This window comes from Epinephelus lanceolatus, chromosome 10 (assembly GCF_041903045.1).
Source record: "Epinephelus lanceolatus isolate andai-2023 chromosome 10, ASM4190304v1, whole genome shotgun sequence".
In the NCBI taxonomy this organism is placed as follows: Eukaryota; Metazoa; Chordata; class Actinopteri; order Perciformes; family Serranidae; genus Epinephelus; species Epinephelus lanceolatus.
In genome coordinates, this window is record NC_135743.1 from 8,058,750 (window position 1) to 8,071,031 (window position 12,282).

The following is a 12,282-nucleotide window of genomic DNA, read 5'->3' on the forward strand; positions in this document are numbered from 1 at the left end:
TGTGACTGATTCAAGTTTAAGTCTGCTCTTGTTTTGAAATCACAGATTGTGTTAAATTAGTCTCAGTCTTGACTTGTATTGACTTATGCTGTCTTTGTTCCGGTCTGAATATTAAGACCAGTGTCCTGTCAAAACAATTTTAAAAACTCCAAACACACAGAGGAGAATCTCCCACACACAAAACTGAGTAGCATAAAAAGTTAAAATAAGAACACAAATTAGTAAATAGATTTAAATTGAGATAAAAATTCTAATTAAAAGTCAAACTACAACTATAGTTATTTTTGAGTTTTGGTTTTATCTTCCCCGCCCAACAAACAATACACAGTAAGACATTTGTGTTGCAGTCCAGCCAAAGTATTCTTTAGTCTCTATACACATAACACAGTAATAATAACACCATGCATTCAGAGATAAACATGTCAGCAAACAAAAGAAATGTTTTCCATATTACATGTCTGTTTATAGAGAATCAATTCTCCTGTTAAAATGAAAAATATAATTTCATGCACAGAAGCGGCTCATTTTTCATGTCAACATTTCATCTTTCTTTTGTTGAAAGCAACATGTCATCTTTTGTTTGTACACCTAAGCTGCTGTGAAACAATGTTAAATCTTTAATTGATTGCTTTGGACTTAAAAATAACAGCCGGTGTGACTGTTTCTGTGCCGGTGACAGACCTGAGTAAACACTGAGAGGTGCGTTCTCACAACCTATCATTTATTCTGTCAGAGTATTAGATTTGATTTCCAAGCATGTTTATCTTGTAATTCTATTAATCAGCCTTGAAATGGGAAGTCTGACAGAGATAGCACAATTAATTTATGGCGTCTTGGAGCTGAGACACATGCAGACATACAGGCAGACACACAGACTTTCAAGGAGGTATGAGGGATTGTTTGCAATCTGTTTCGCTAACCAGATTAATGAAACAGGTTGGCACGCAGCCTCGACTGATGCACATGTCTGGAGATTACAGAACAGTAAAATAACTAATAAAAAAATCATTAGCTTTTTGTACATTCACCACTTGTTTTTGTTTTCTTGTTAATTTCCATTAAACTGAGTGATGCACAGGCGTGGTAAATTGTTTAATGTGCTCTCACCATATCCATGAGCATATTGACATGTGCTAAGCTAACCGCACTCATTTAATCTCATTACGACTCTGCGAGATGCTCCACTGGAACCAAAAAACCCCCACGCAAACTTCCACAGACCACATATTACTATGCAGGAAAATTAGAATAATCCTCAGCGTATTTCATTATGCATGAATTAGCGGCCGCTAATGACAGAATCCTCTCTGTTTGTCAGATATGTTGTCAACATTAATAATATTGCAGCGAGCTTAAACAGAATGGGATGACACGCAGCATTCACGAGCCTGTCAGACGTGATGTTTTTGACAAGTGACACGTTTCTGGCAGCGACCGTGGGCTCAGACACAGGCTGCGTTTGAGTTATAGTAAATGGGTGGGGAATTTTCTGCCAGGATTTGTCTGTCTTGCCTGCAGCGATGCAATACAACTATTTTCACTTGGTGTAAGACTGTTGTTGTGATCTCTCGTCGATCCATAAAGTCCTCGCTTGAACAGTAAACTGCGTCGCCGACAACCATGTACCAGAACATACGCCCCCTCCTGATTACTATGGAAAATGGATTATCTTGTTGCCCGTTGCTTCTCAAGAACCTAATACATTGACACCAATACATTTGGTCCCTTCTAAGTTTGATGTTTCACATGTGGAAAATATAGTTATATAATACAAGATCATCACCTTTAATGCTAATGCAGAGTCAGCTGTTGCATTAGCCTATTATTTATTTTTATTCTAACTAATATGGTTGACTTTCTTAAAGGTATACTATGCAGGAATTGTTGGTTGCTGTTTGTAAACAATATTGCCAGCAAAAAGCAAAGGTTAGGGTTCATTGTATTTGCATTTTTTTTGTTTGTTTGTTTGTTTGTTTTTTGATGCTGTGTCCTCAATTTTTGTAGCTTCCTCTTGGATGTGTGCAGCTTATGATGCCGCAACTGGTCGCTATTGTTTTTTGAAGTCCTGACCTCACCAGCACGCTGTGCCCAGGAACATCTTGAACATAGAAAAAAAAGAAAACCCAGGCAAAGGCAGATACTCTGCAGATAACTAATAAATACACCACCACACACTTCTAGTGGGTGATAAGTGATGATTGAGAGGCATTACTTCTTCATTACTTCGTCTTTAACCACTTGGAAAATGCGCGGTTGCCAAGCAACCATAACCAGCACTGTGTCATAGCCTACTTACAAGAAATGCTGATTGCGGAGCTGATTTTATTCCAGATGTTGTTTTCTAAGTGTGTATTTGGCCAAAAATATTCTCTGTGGGACGGATGTAAAACTTTGGCAACTTCTTCTTCGTCTTTATCACAAACTGATATTTACGAAGAAGGGACAGATATCTGCTGGCTGTGATTGGTTGCTCCTCGTCATTTGACATGCTGTCCGCGCTTCTGCATTCCAAAAGTTAAACTTTGTTTATCTTCAGGTGCAGCTGTTGCACCCTGAAAAACAGGTTCTCCGGAAAGCGTGTGCCCTGACGGCGTCGCTCTGCCTTTTGAGTGCACCTGCCGCACATCTACATTGAAAACAGTGAATCTGAGGGTGCAAAAAAACATGGCATGTGCACAGCCCCATAGTCTATACATTTTTTTATTGAGGAAAATCCTGCATGGTATATCTTTCAATGCACATCAAAAAGAAAATTTGCATTTGTGCTATGGTGTGCAAAGGTGCACTCTGGTGACGATACGCCTCTGGAGGTGGGGGTCAATACTTCGGGCTTATCCGGTATAGACTTCCTCTACAGTGCCCCAATCATTTCGGCTAATTTTTACATAAGGTATAAAGGTATCTGTTTATCTATCTATCTTCAAATGGACTTTTTACCTACCGTTCAGACATAATTGGTGAATGCTACTCGGACTGCAAACTGAAGCCAGAACACTCGCTATAAACACAGTTGTTAATAGAGATTAGTCCCCCTTATCACCTCAGTAATTTTTGCACAGTCCCTTAGTTTATCGGAGCAGCTCAGTATTGATTATGACTGGGGGTCGGACCAGATTCCCTGTGTGAATTAAAGGGTCATGGGTACACTTTGGTGCTCTGATCAAAGCAATGTATTGACACAACATATTGGTTTAACAAACTCAACAGAGTTCATTCTTGACCTGTGAAGCAGTGGTTTGACAAAACAAAAAAAAGTCCATCAGCTTTTTCTAGTACTTTAAGATACTTCCTCAGTTGTCATGGAGATGACTTGGTTATCGTCATGATCTATAGTAAGGCGGTGACCATATACCAGCATCTGTTGTCATGGGACCAAAGTTTCACACTTACTGTAGGTCACATGATGACAACTGAGCAAACTCCATTTGCGGGCTATTTTTAGAAAAAGACACTTTAAAGTCTTCCTCCAGTGACCTCATCACTCTGTCATACAGTGTATCTGAGCTGAAAACACCGGACACAGTTGTTCTAGCACTGTGACCTCCTACAATGATTTGCTCACACATTTTTCTTTGGAAAACCACTGGAGGGGGGCTTTAAAAGCATCTGAGGGTCTGAGGTAGTAGGCCGTAATGACATGGGTTAATTTATAAAGTTCAGAGGTCTTCAGGTGTCTGCACAGCGTCATTAGTATGGCTCTGGGTCCCGTTTCATGTGTTCCTCATAGACAGCCCTTCAATCTGCTGCTCGCAGGTGTCTGTAGTCTTTTATGAATAAGTGAATCCAACCAATCACTTCTCCCCTGTTGTGTCTTGATGACTGACAAATGGCCTTGCAGCGACGAGTCAAATCACTCGGCCTGTTTCCAATGCCAGTGCCAAACAGTCGTGACTGTCCAGTCGGGAGAGGCTCCTCTCGTCAGCTCTCGGTGAAATCTGGAAGGGAAGGGGGGAGGCATATTTAACAAGAGCTACAATAGTTTACTCTCTAAACATGAACAGCTCCCCAGGCTGGTGTAAATCATGCACACCCTGTGTCTCCTATACTCAAAATTCAGAAGAGCATCCTAAATTCTCCTTAGCAGTACAAGTGTATTCAGATTGCTGAAGGAAATTGACTATCACTCAACTCAAACTAACTACTGCATCTTGTTTCACCTTGACAACAACGAGGTGAGGCTTCTAAAAATGGCTTCCTTATCCTGCCAAACTGTCTGTTTACTAGCCTTTGGGATAACATTTGAAGTGTAACAGGCTTTCTCAGAGGGGATTTCAAGACCTGAAACAATAGGAAAGAGAATCTGGCTAACTAGATAGGTGGGCATTAGGTAGAATACCCACACCATGCAGTCCAGCATCTAAACGGATTACTGATTGGAAATGGAAAGAGGCTTTGACTGACATGCAGTGGGAGTGGAATTATTTCCACTTCCTGTTACAGTGGAGAATCATATCAGTGGTTCTTTAGACCCAAATCAGAACAACTGAAGTGATGCAGAATTTTAAATCTCTGACAAGCAGTCAAAGGTCCTGTTTTAGAATGGAATTCATAATATTGCAGCTTCATCTAGCTGTTCACGTGCTGAAACGGGTTCATTCAGACATGACAGGACATTTACATCAAGAGCCAAAAATCTGCACAATATTTGTCACCTGGTACACGAGACGGACCAGTAGCACTGCTGAAAACAGAGCTTAATAGATATCAAGGACGAAGACGTTTGTTTCTTCTCTCACAGGTTCAGAGCCTCTTTTCCAAAGTCAGTGATCAGGCATGGAGATAGACAAGACATTACGATGGAACTTTTGTTTGCTCACATGCTGTATGTGAAGCGTTTTGTTGGAATTCCATCCATCCAATTGGCGTGAATGAACATCTAAAATATAAATAGGGAAACAGCTGGTCTTAATTATTATTGTGCTTGTATAAGATTTTCTTATGGACGTCTTCTGCCCCAGTTGAGCTTCACAGTGCACTGACTGGCTGTGTGTTCATATTTGGGACTTACAGATGTACTACAGTGAATATAGCATCATGAGATTTTCTCATGCCTGGCTTTTATTTACTATTCTTGCAATCAGTGCCTTTATTAAAGTGATAGTTCACCCCAAAATTTAAAAAAATATGCATTTTTTTCTCTTACCTGTGGAACTATTAATCAGTCTAGGTTATTTTGAAGTGAGTCACCAAGAGTTGGAGATGTCTGCCTTCTCTAGAATATAATGGAACTAGCTGGCACATGGCTTGTGGTGCTGAAAGTGCCAAAAAATACACTTGAAAAACTCAACAACGTCTCTTTCATGGCGCAGTTTCTCAAAGGAACCTTATTTCACATAGGAACTATTTTCTGTCTACCGTACTACACCCAACAAACCGTATCACCGTGCAGATGGAGGCGTGTATCTACTGCTAGCTCACCTGGCACCACTGAGATACCCAAGTTCAGCTGAGGAGGACGCTATCAATTTTCACATCTCGTGCTGTCATGAGCATGAGCCTCCTGTCTGTGAGTAAATGCATGCTTCCATCTGTGCAGTGGTATGGTTAGAGATGAAAGACATTACTGTTGAGTTTTTCAGAAGTGTTCCTTTTGTGCTTTGAGCACCATTTCAAGAAGGCAGACATCTCTACGGTTGATGTCTCAAACACTTTCTGCACCTCTCACTTAAACAATCTGGACCTGTGAATAGCACTACAGGTAAGAGGAAAAATATGTATTTTGGATTGGATTGGTGAACTGTCCCTTTAATATCTCTTACTTTAAGTGTATTAGTGGCAGTCCTCCAGTGAAATAAATATGTCTCTTTCACCGTTTTCCCCAGTGAGGCATTAAACATTAGATGAACTCTCATCCACCCACACGACACTTTGGAACATTCTCCGAAATTATCCTTTCCACATACATTAAAAGGAAAAAAAAAAGGTACCTCGCCACCATCAGCTTTGTGGCTCTGTTACCCACCCAACAAAAACAGACATGCCATATGTTGGAAGGCCTGCAGGTAACTTTGAGCTTTTGCCAACATATAATTAAGTCTCTAAGTAAATATTTGTACCTTTTAATTGTGAGGCAAACAGAGATTCTGGCACCTAACATCTGAGCAAATTAATGATCAAAAATTAGCTTTGAGCAAAAAGAGTCCGCACACACTGCATGAAATATATTTGAACATGTCAAAGCTGAATGAGGGAAGATTTGATTGTAATCCATACTTTTGGATGTATGGCATGTCTCTGCAAATGACAATCTGAGTTCTTACTCATAGACTGCTGTCACTATTTTCTTCTCTGGGCTGCCATCTTCACTCGAGGCCACTTTGAAGATCTTCGTGCCCTCGGGGTCATCAGGGCCTTCATATGTTGACAGGAACCAAAACCTCATGACGATGAAGCAGTACTTTCTACCTACAAGTAAAGAGAAAGAAACCACAGACCATGTAATGGACGAGTACTAAAAGCTTCACTTGAAACCTGCGTACAATCACATCTGGGAGCTGGCAGGTTTACATCTACATCCTCTATAAGTGATCTCTTTCTCAGCCGCAGTTAGAGTTAAGTGCCTTGCTAAAGGACCCAAATTCTAAAACATGGATGCTTCACACACGTCTTCATCATCTCCGACAGCAGATTAGATCTATACTATCAGCACCTTTTCAAGATTGGTGTCACTAAGTCAGTATCAGACAAAATGTCTCCCCTTTTGAGTAATGGCCAGAATTGTGTTTTTGCAGAGCATTATGATGTCACAGCGAAATTGACCTTTGATCTTCTGGATCTAAAATGTCATCATCACGTTATCCTATTGGATATTTGTGTGAAATGTTGTCATAATTAATGCAGAAATTCTTGAGTTATGGCTATAAACGTGTCTTGTGAGGTGACAGTGAGCCTGACCACCAAACTCTTCAGTTCATCCTTGAGTCCAAGTGGACATTTGTGCCAAATTCCAAGAAATCACCTAAAAGCCTTCCTGAGATATCGCATTCATGAAAATGGGACAGATTTAAAACCTGAAAACAAAACGCCTCCAGCCATGGCTGTTGCTAGCGCGGAGGAATAACAAAACAAATCTGACGTAAAATATTAAATTGATCTCTCTTTCGCTCTGGCTGTTTGACATAAAACGCATAACTTCCGGTTCGCCAGTGCAGTAAAGTTGCCACGGTTGCCTGAAACTAAAACTCCGCTTTACTGAGAAATACCCTTAATTTATATGGAAACATCCGACAATCCAGCTTTAACAGAGAAAGAGATTCCACCTCTGAAACTGAGATTATGAGTCCACAAAATCTTTCTTGACAGGACAGCATGGACAGTTATATAATCTTTGACTAACCGCATCTAGTTCAAGAAGTATACTGTAACTTGGCAGCAGAGCAGTTTAACTGGTTTGCTCAGGTTGTGAAAGGCATCACCTGACCAGAATAAGGACCCTGGTAGACCATTCAGTGTTCTCAGCCACACAAAACTCACCATATCTATCAAAGACGACCGACACGTCTTCCGGCAGCATGAATATGATGTCATCCATTGTGACAGCTAGATGTTGTCTCTGAGCATCAGTGAGAGACTTGCACCTTGTCTTCACATAATCTATCATCTGAAATTGCAAAAGAGATCATCAAAACCAAAATACTGATGAGGCTGATCGATCATTATTACCACAAATTGACTATTTGTAAGCGCAAAACCCTGTGCAATGACTTTAGCCCTGCATTTCTGAAAGGTTTATTACATTATACTGTACTCTGCTGTGCTGATGTTCAATTTTAAAATGACTACAATACCCAAAATGAGAAGTCTAATTTATCAGTACATGTGTGTTTTCACAGCAGGAGTAAAACATTTACTTTTCATCTGAATATATCTCAGTTTGTGTTCATGTACAGTATGTGCATGATCTGTTACCTCATTGGACACAATCCCCACTAGCTTGTGGTATCTGCCACTGGACATCATGTTGGAGACGTGGATCAAAGCCTGGGATGGATGAGGGACAACAAGGTGATTCATTTTTATTTTGTGGGTTAGACATGTTAACTGTAACTTTTGTCTTTGTCTTAAACTGCTGATAGTTGTAAAAAAAACTAATTAGTAAGTGTCTCACATTCAGACATGGGTCCTTATAGTAGTTTGTTCTGGAGCTTTTAATCATATCCATCAGCAGTTTGCCCAGTCGTCATGTCACTGACGTTCGAATTTCCATTTAGCATTTAAGGACGTGAGCCTCAGCTTTGAGCCGCAGAGCGTTCAGCAATAATGGAAATTTGACGACGAGGAAATCTCCATCTGCTGATGAAGATCATGCCACGTGATTGAAAGCTCCAGAACAGCTACTAAACAGACCTTGAGGTGAGACTGCTTTCTCAACAGGAATTAGGAACTGTACTTAACATATCAGAGTTAAGGTTATGACCCTCCCCAGCCCTACAGATATTACTCCTTGAGCCTCTCAGAGTGAACGGGGGAAATGCATCCTCCCTCCACCATAAATAACCATATTTCACAATTTCTAGCTGTGATGAATGTGATTTTTTTTGATTTTTTTTAAAGCAAACATGCCTTTCAATCACACTTGCAGGTTTTGGAGTTCTGAAGGTACCATAAAACTTCAATTAATAGCCCATATTCTGACTTCATGACAGCTTCAGAGGAAGGTCACCACTTGTTTTTCATCATGCCTGTAAATCTGAATGTGTAGCATCTCCACATTGACACAAGTTTAAACATTTATGTTTGAATGTGCGATGTAAACAGCTACCTAATGTTAGCGCAAGTGGGTAGTCAACAATCCGGTTTTATACATCAAAAGAGCTCCTGAAAATATAAACTGCTTGGCAACCAGACCAGGCGTCTAATCGAGACAGGCCTTTATTTGTCAAAGTGTATAGCTACACAGGGCTTGTAAAAGGGACTGGGCGTTTAATTGAAGTTTTCCGGTATTTAATAAGTGCAAAATACAACCCTTTAAAAAGTGAAATGTCCCTCCCCTAAGACGGATCAAAAACAACTCCATCCCCAGTGCTTAAAAAACTATTTGAAGTGCTTGCCCCATTTTGCACCACCCCCTCTCATAAGTCACAAACAATCCCTTATGTAGTTTGGTATTGATGGAGTTAAATATAGTTAAGGGGCATTTGAGAGCTTTGCAGTTGGAGTTGTGATACATTAACTTAAGGGTTTGAGGGTGTTTTCATCTCTTTATGTTACAAGCTTATTATAAATTCCTTCCTCATCTATCCTATGGTTGACCTCTATATGAACCCTCCAGTAGCCATGTCAAAACATCACTTAGGTGCCATTCAAATCTGCAGTATCACAGAGAGGCTTTCAAACCATTTGCCACATAAACTTAAGAATAAACTTAAGAAAGAAAGAGCCCACAGTAGTCTACTGATTTGGAGATGTGAGGCCTTCCATCGGCCACACATGGACTACAGTTACCCAGCTGTTTATCCCTGATGCAGCAGGGGTTAGTGGAGGACCTGTTGGTGCTTCTCTAAGTAGTTACCTGCTTCACTCCTCTTTCAAACTCCGCTGAGCTCATGTCTATCTCAAAGTACAGATTGATGAGATAGATGATGACTTTGCACCGGATCCATGTGATCGGGTCCGGGACACCGACTACAGAGACACCGGGGTGACCACCGGAGCTCCCCGATGGCCCGTCGGCTCCAGGCTGAGAGCTGAACAGTCTGTGTTTCTGACCTACGAACACGAACCTCCGCCGGCACAGTCCCCGACTCTGTGCTCCTGGTACCCCGGTAAAAGGACGCACACTCATCCCCGCCAATTGCTGGTGCGCGGCCGGCTGCTTGCTGCAGGTCGTGCCCTTCTTCCAGGCGCAGACCCCGGGTGAAGCTGCTGCAAGGCCGCCGAGCTCCCGGCATGCAGCGAGGCTGCTGATCCGCTGCATCTCAGCGAGGAGGGCGCAGCATTACCGGCGGCGTTTGGACCACGGTTCATGGGCTGAAGCAGCCTCCATTGTCATTGTTGCCTTTGGTAACCTTATGCAACTCACCCCATGCTGTACCCATAATCCTTATCGTGGATACGACGTACACACATGACTGCTGCCTTCAGGTACTGTTGGAAATGTAGAAACAATCACATGGAGCACTTCATCTGAGGCTCTTTCACTTCTCACAGGTGTTTCTGTGTTTGACTTTTTTCTGCTGATGATTTATTATTATTAAGTAGCAAATAAACAAAATAATCATACAGTAGTAGACGGACATAAAAAACAGGTTACTAAAGGAAGCATGAAAACTGAAAACAACATATAATGATTTGATTTACATATCCAAAAAGGAGTAGGAGAGAGGAAGTACAAACTTATTTACTCTCACCCCCTCTTCATGAATTAATAATTACATGAATAAATTATGAAGCCCCCCATCAGAATAAAGCTGCACAATAATTAATTATCCTAGACCTATTCTTATATATTAAATGAATTACCAATAATATTTGTCTTACAGCGAGATATGAAATAATTACAAACATACTTAGAAAATAAAAATTCTTATATAGATACCTTATTCAAAAAAAATCTCTATGCAGTTATCTTGATTAATATCTGTATCAAGTTTTTTTAATTGATAAATTGTACTGTTTGTATTTAACAGATTGCTCTGACTCATTGTCACGCCTGCAAACCAAAATTTCTTCAGAAGAACAACAAGAGTTGAATTTGAAAACCGGAAGGACATGTTTTATTTGTACATTTGGCATTTGACAGTAGGCCTAAACAAAAATAGATTATGTGATATAGAGTATGTGGAGGCGGTTAGTGTTGACACGTTAACTCATATTCTACAACATATTATTTACCAATGACAGCAAAGCCAAATATTTACCAGAACAAGTAGGCCAAACACATATCCTCCTGAGACCCTGTATCCTTTCTTTATACAGTATGAAGCCATCAAATTTTGGGTTTACTTGACTTTACACTTCATTCTACTTAACTTAGACCTGTTGTCCGACTTCATGGACACTTTTTTCTGCAGTCTAGTTGCAGTAAGAGCACAACTAATCCATGTAAAAACAAGATGGCTGATATCTCTGTCAAGTCAGTTTACAGCTGATCCAGACACAAAAGTGGACAAGGTCCAAAACCTGATCACATTTCATGGTTGAAACTTGTTTATTTATGATTAATAATGTTTGTAGTTTGATTTCAACAAATTTGACCAATTTTAGCAACAGTAACAAGCTAAGACATTATTAATTAGGAAGTATTGTCACGTTTGAGGACACTGGGGCTTAATTATTGTTGCCATGTTTAGTTTTTTCACATGTATCTGGTCCTATTGATCCCAAATAGCCAGGAGAAATTAAAAATGCATACTAAACAAAAGTTCAGGTCTCAGGTCCCCCTTATTAGTTCCCACGCGTTTGCATTTTAATCACTAACAAGCTTCATGGGTTGTGTCCCATTAATTCTAATGCAGTATGGATCTAAAATGAAATCAAACAAAAGCTTTTAAAAGACATTATCTGACTGATTAAATGTTTCTGTCTTCATGATTGAGTTAAGTCGAACTTACAGGGAGCACTTGAAGGCAGCAAAGTGACTTTACTGACAGAATCCAGTAGAGGGAGATAAATATCCATATATGTGCCTCGTGTAGTGTGTGTGTGTGTGTGTGTGTGTGTGTGTGTGAGAGAGAGAGAGACAAAGTATGAGGAAACTAGAAAACAAACAAACTTTGAGTGTGTCTGTGCGTGCATCTATTATTAACACAATAAAGGAGAACATCTAAAAAGCCAGTGAAAGTGCCTACACACACACGCACACACACACAGAACCAGTTGTTCCAACGGGCCAGCAGTTTCCGCCTAGTCTTTGTTTTCTGCGCAGGTGCCCAAAATGATTGTGCGAAAATGTGAAATTTGATCAGCAGACCAAAACATCATTAAGTCCCCGCTGTTCTCGGTGATTACAGGTCAGCGCCGTTTCCCCGTCGCTCCTCTTTTCCTCTGCAGCGCGCGCTCGCACGCACGCACGCGGCAGACACCTGCGCGCGGCCCCGCCCACCTGAAGTTCTCCCAACTAATTTTATTTATCAATAATTAGCAGCGCAGCACTTGGTTATTTGAAATTGCGCTCAGACACGGAAACCTTTCCGGGATGTATCATAGTAATTATGTGTGTCAGTTGAGAATGCTTTTTACATCTGCGAGTCGAATGGAGCAGAATATTAACAACTTCCACACTGGATGAGATTAATTGTCGGAGAATCTGCAGATAAACACACAAGTGAAGAAGAGTTAGAG

General features: G+C 40.6%; 1 protein-coding gene across 1 annotated transcript; it reads right to left on the reverse strand.

The window, feature by feature from the left end:
- Positions 1-1,034: 1,034 nt before the first annotated feature.
- LOC117265761 (m-AAA protease-interacting protein 1, mitochondrial) lies at positions 1,035-10,060 on the reverse strand. The gene is made up of 5 exons (XM_033640446.2): positions 9,512-10,060; positions 7,909-7,980; positions 7,474-7,600; positions 6,261-6,405; positions 1,035-3,935 (listed from the first exon to the last, which is right to left on the reverse strand). Exons 1-5 carry the CDS (start codon positions 9,914-9,916, stop codon positions 3,851-3,853), a joined length of 834 nt encoding a protein of 277 aa, XP_033496337.2. The 5' UTR covers positions 9,917-10,060; the 3' UTR covers positions 1,035-3,850.
- Positions 10,061-12,282: the final 2,222 nt, after the last annotated feature.

Bases quoted from the DNA above. Each gene is read 5' to 3' on its own strand.
- LOC117265761 (XM_033640446.2), bottom strand. From the start codon at position 9,916: ATGCAGCGGATCAGCAGCCTCGCTGCATGCCGGGAGCTCGGCGGCCTT. The intron at 7,981-9,511 runs GTAACTACTTAG...CATCCATCCCAG, and splicing joins TTGAAAGAGGAGTGAAGCAG to GCTTTGATCCACGTCTCCAA. The intron at 6,406-7,473 runs GTGAGTTTTGTG...CTTTACTTGTAG, and splicing joins GGTCGTCTTTGATAGATATG to GTAGAAAGTACTGCTTCATC.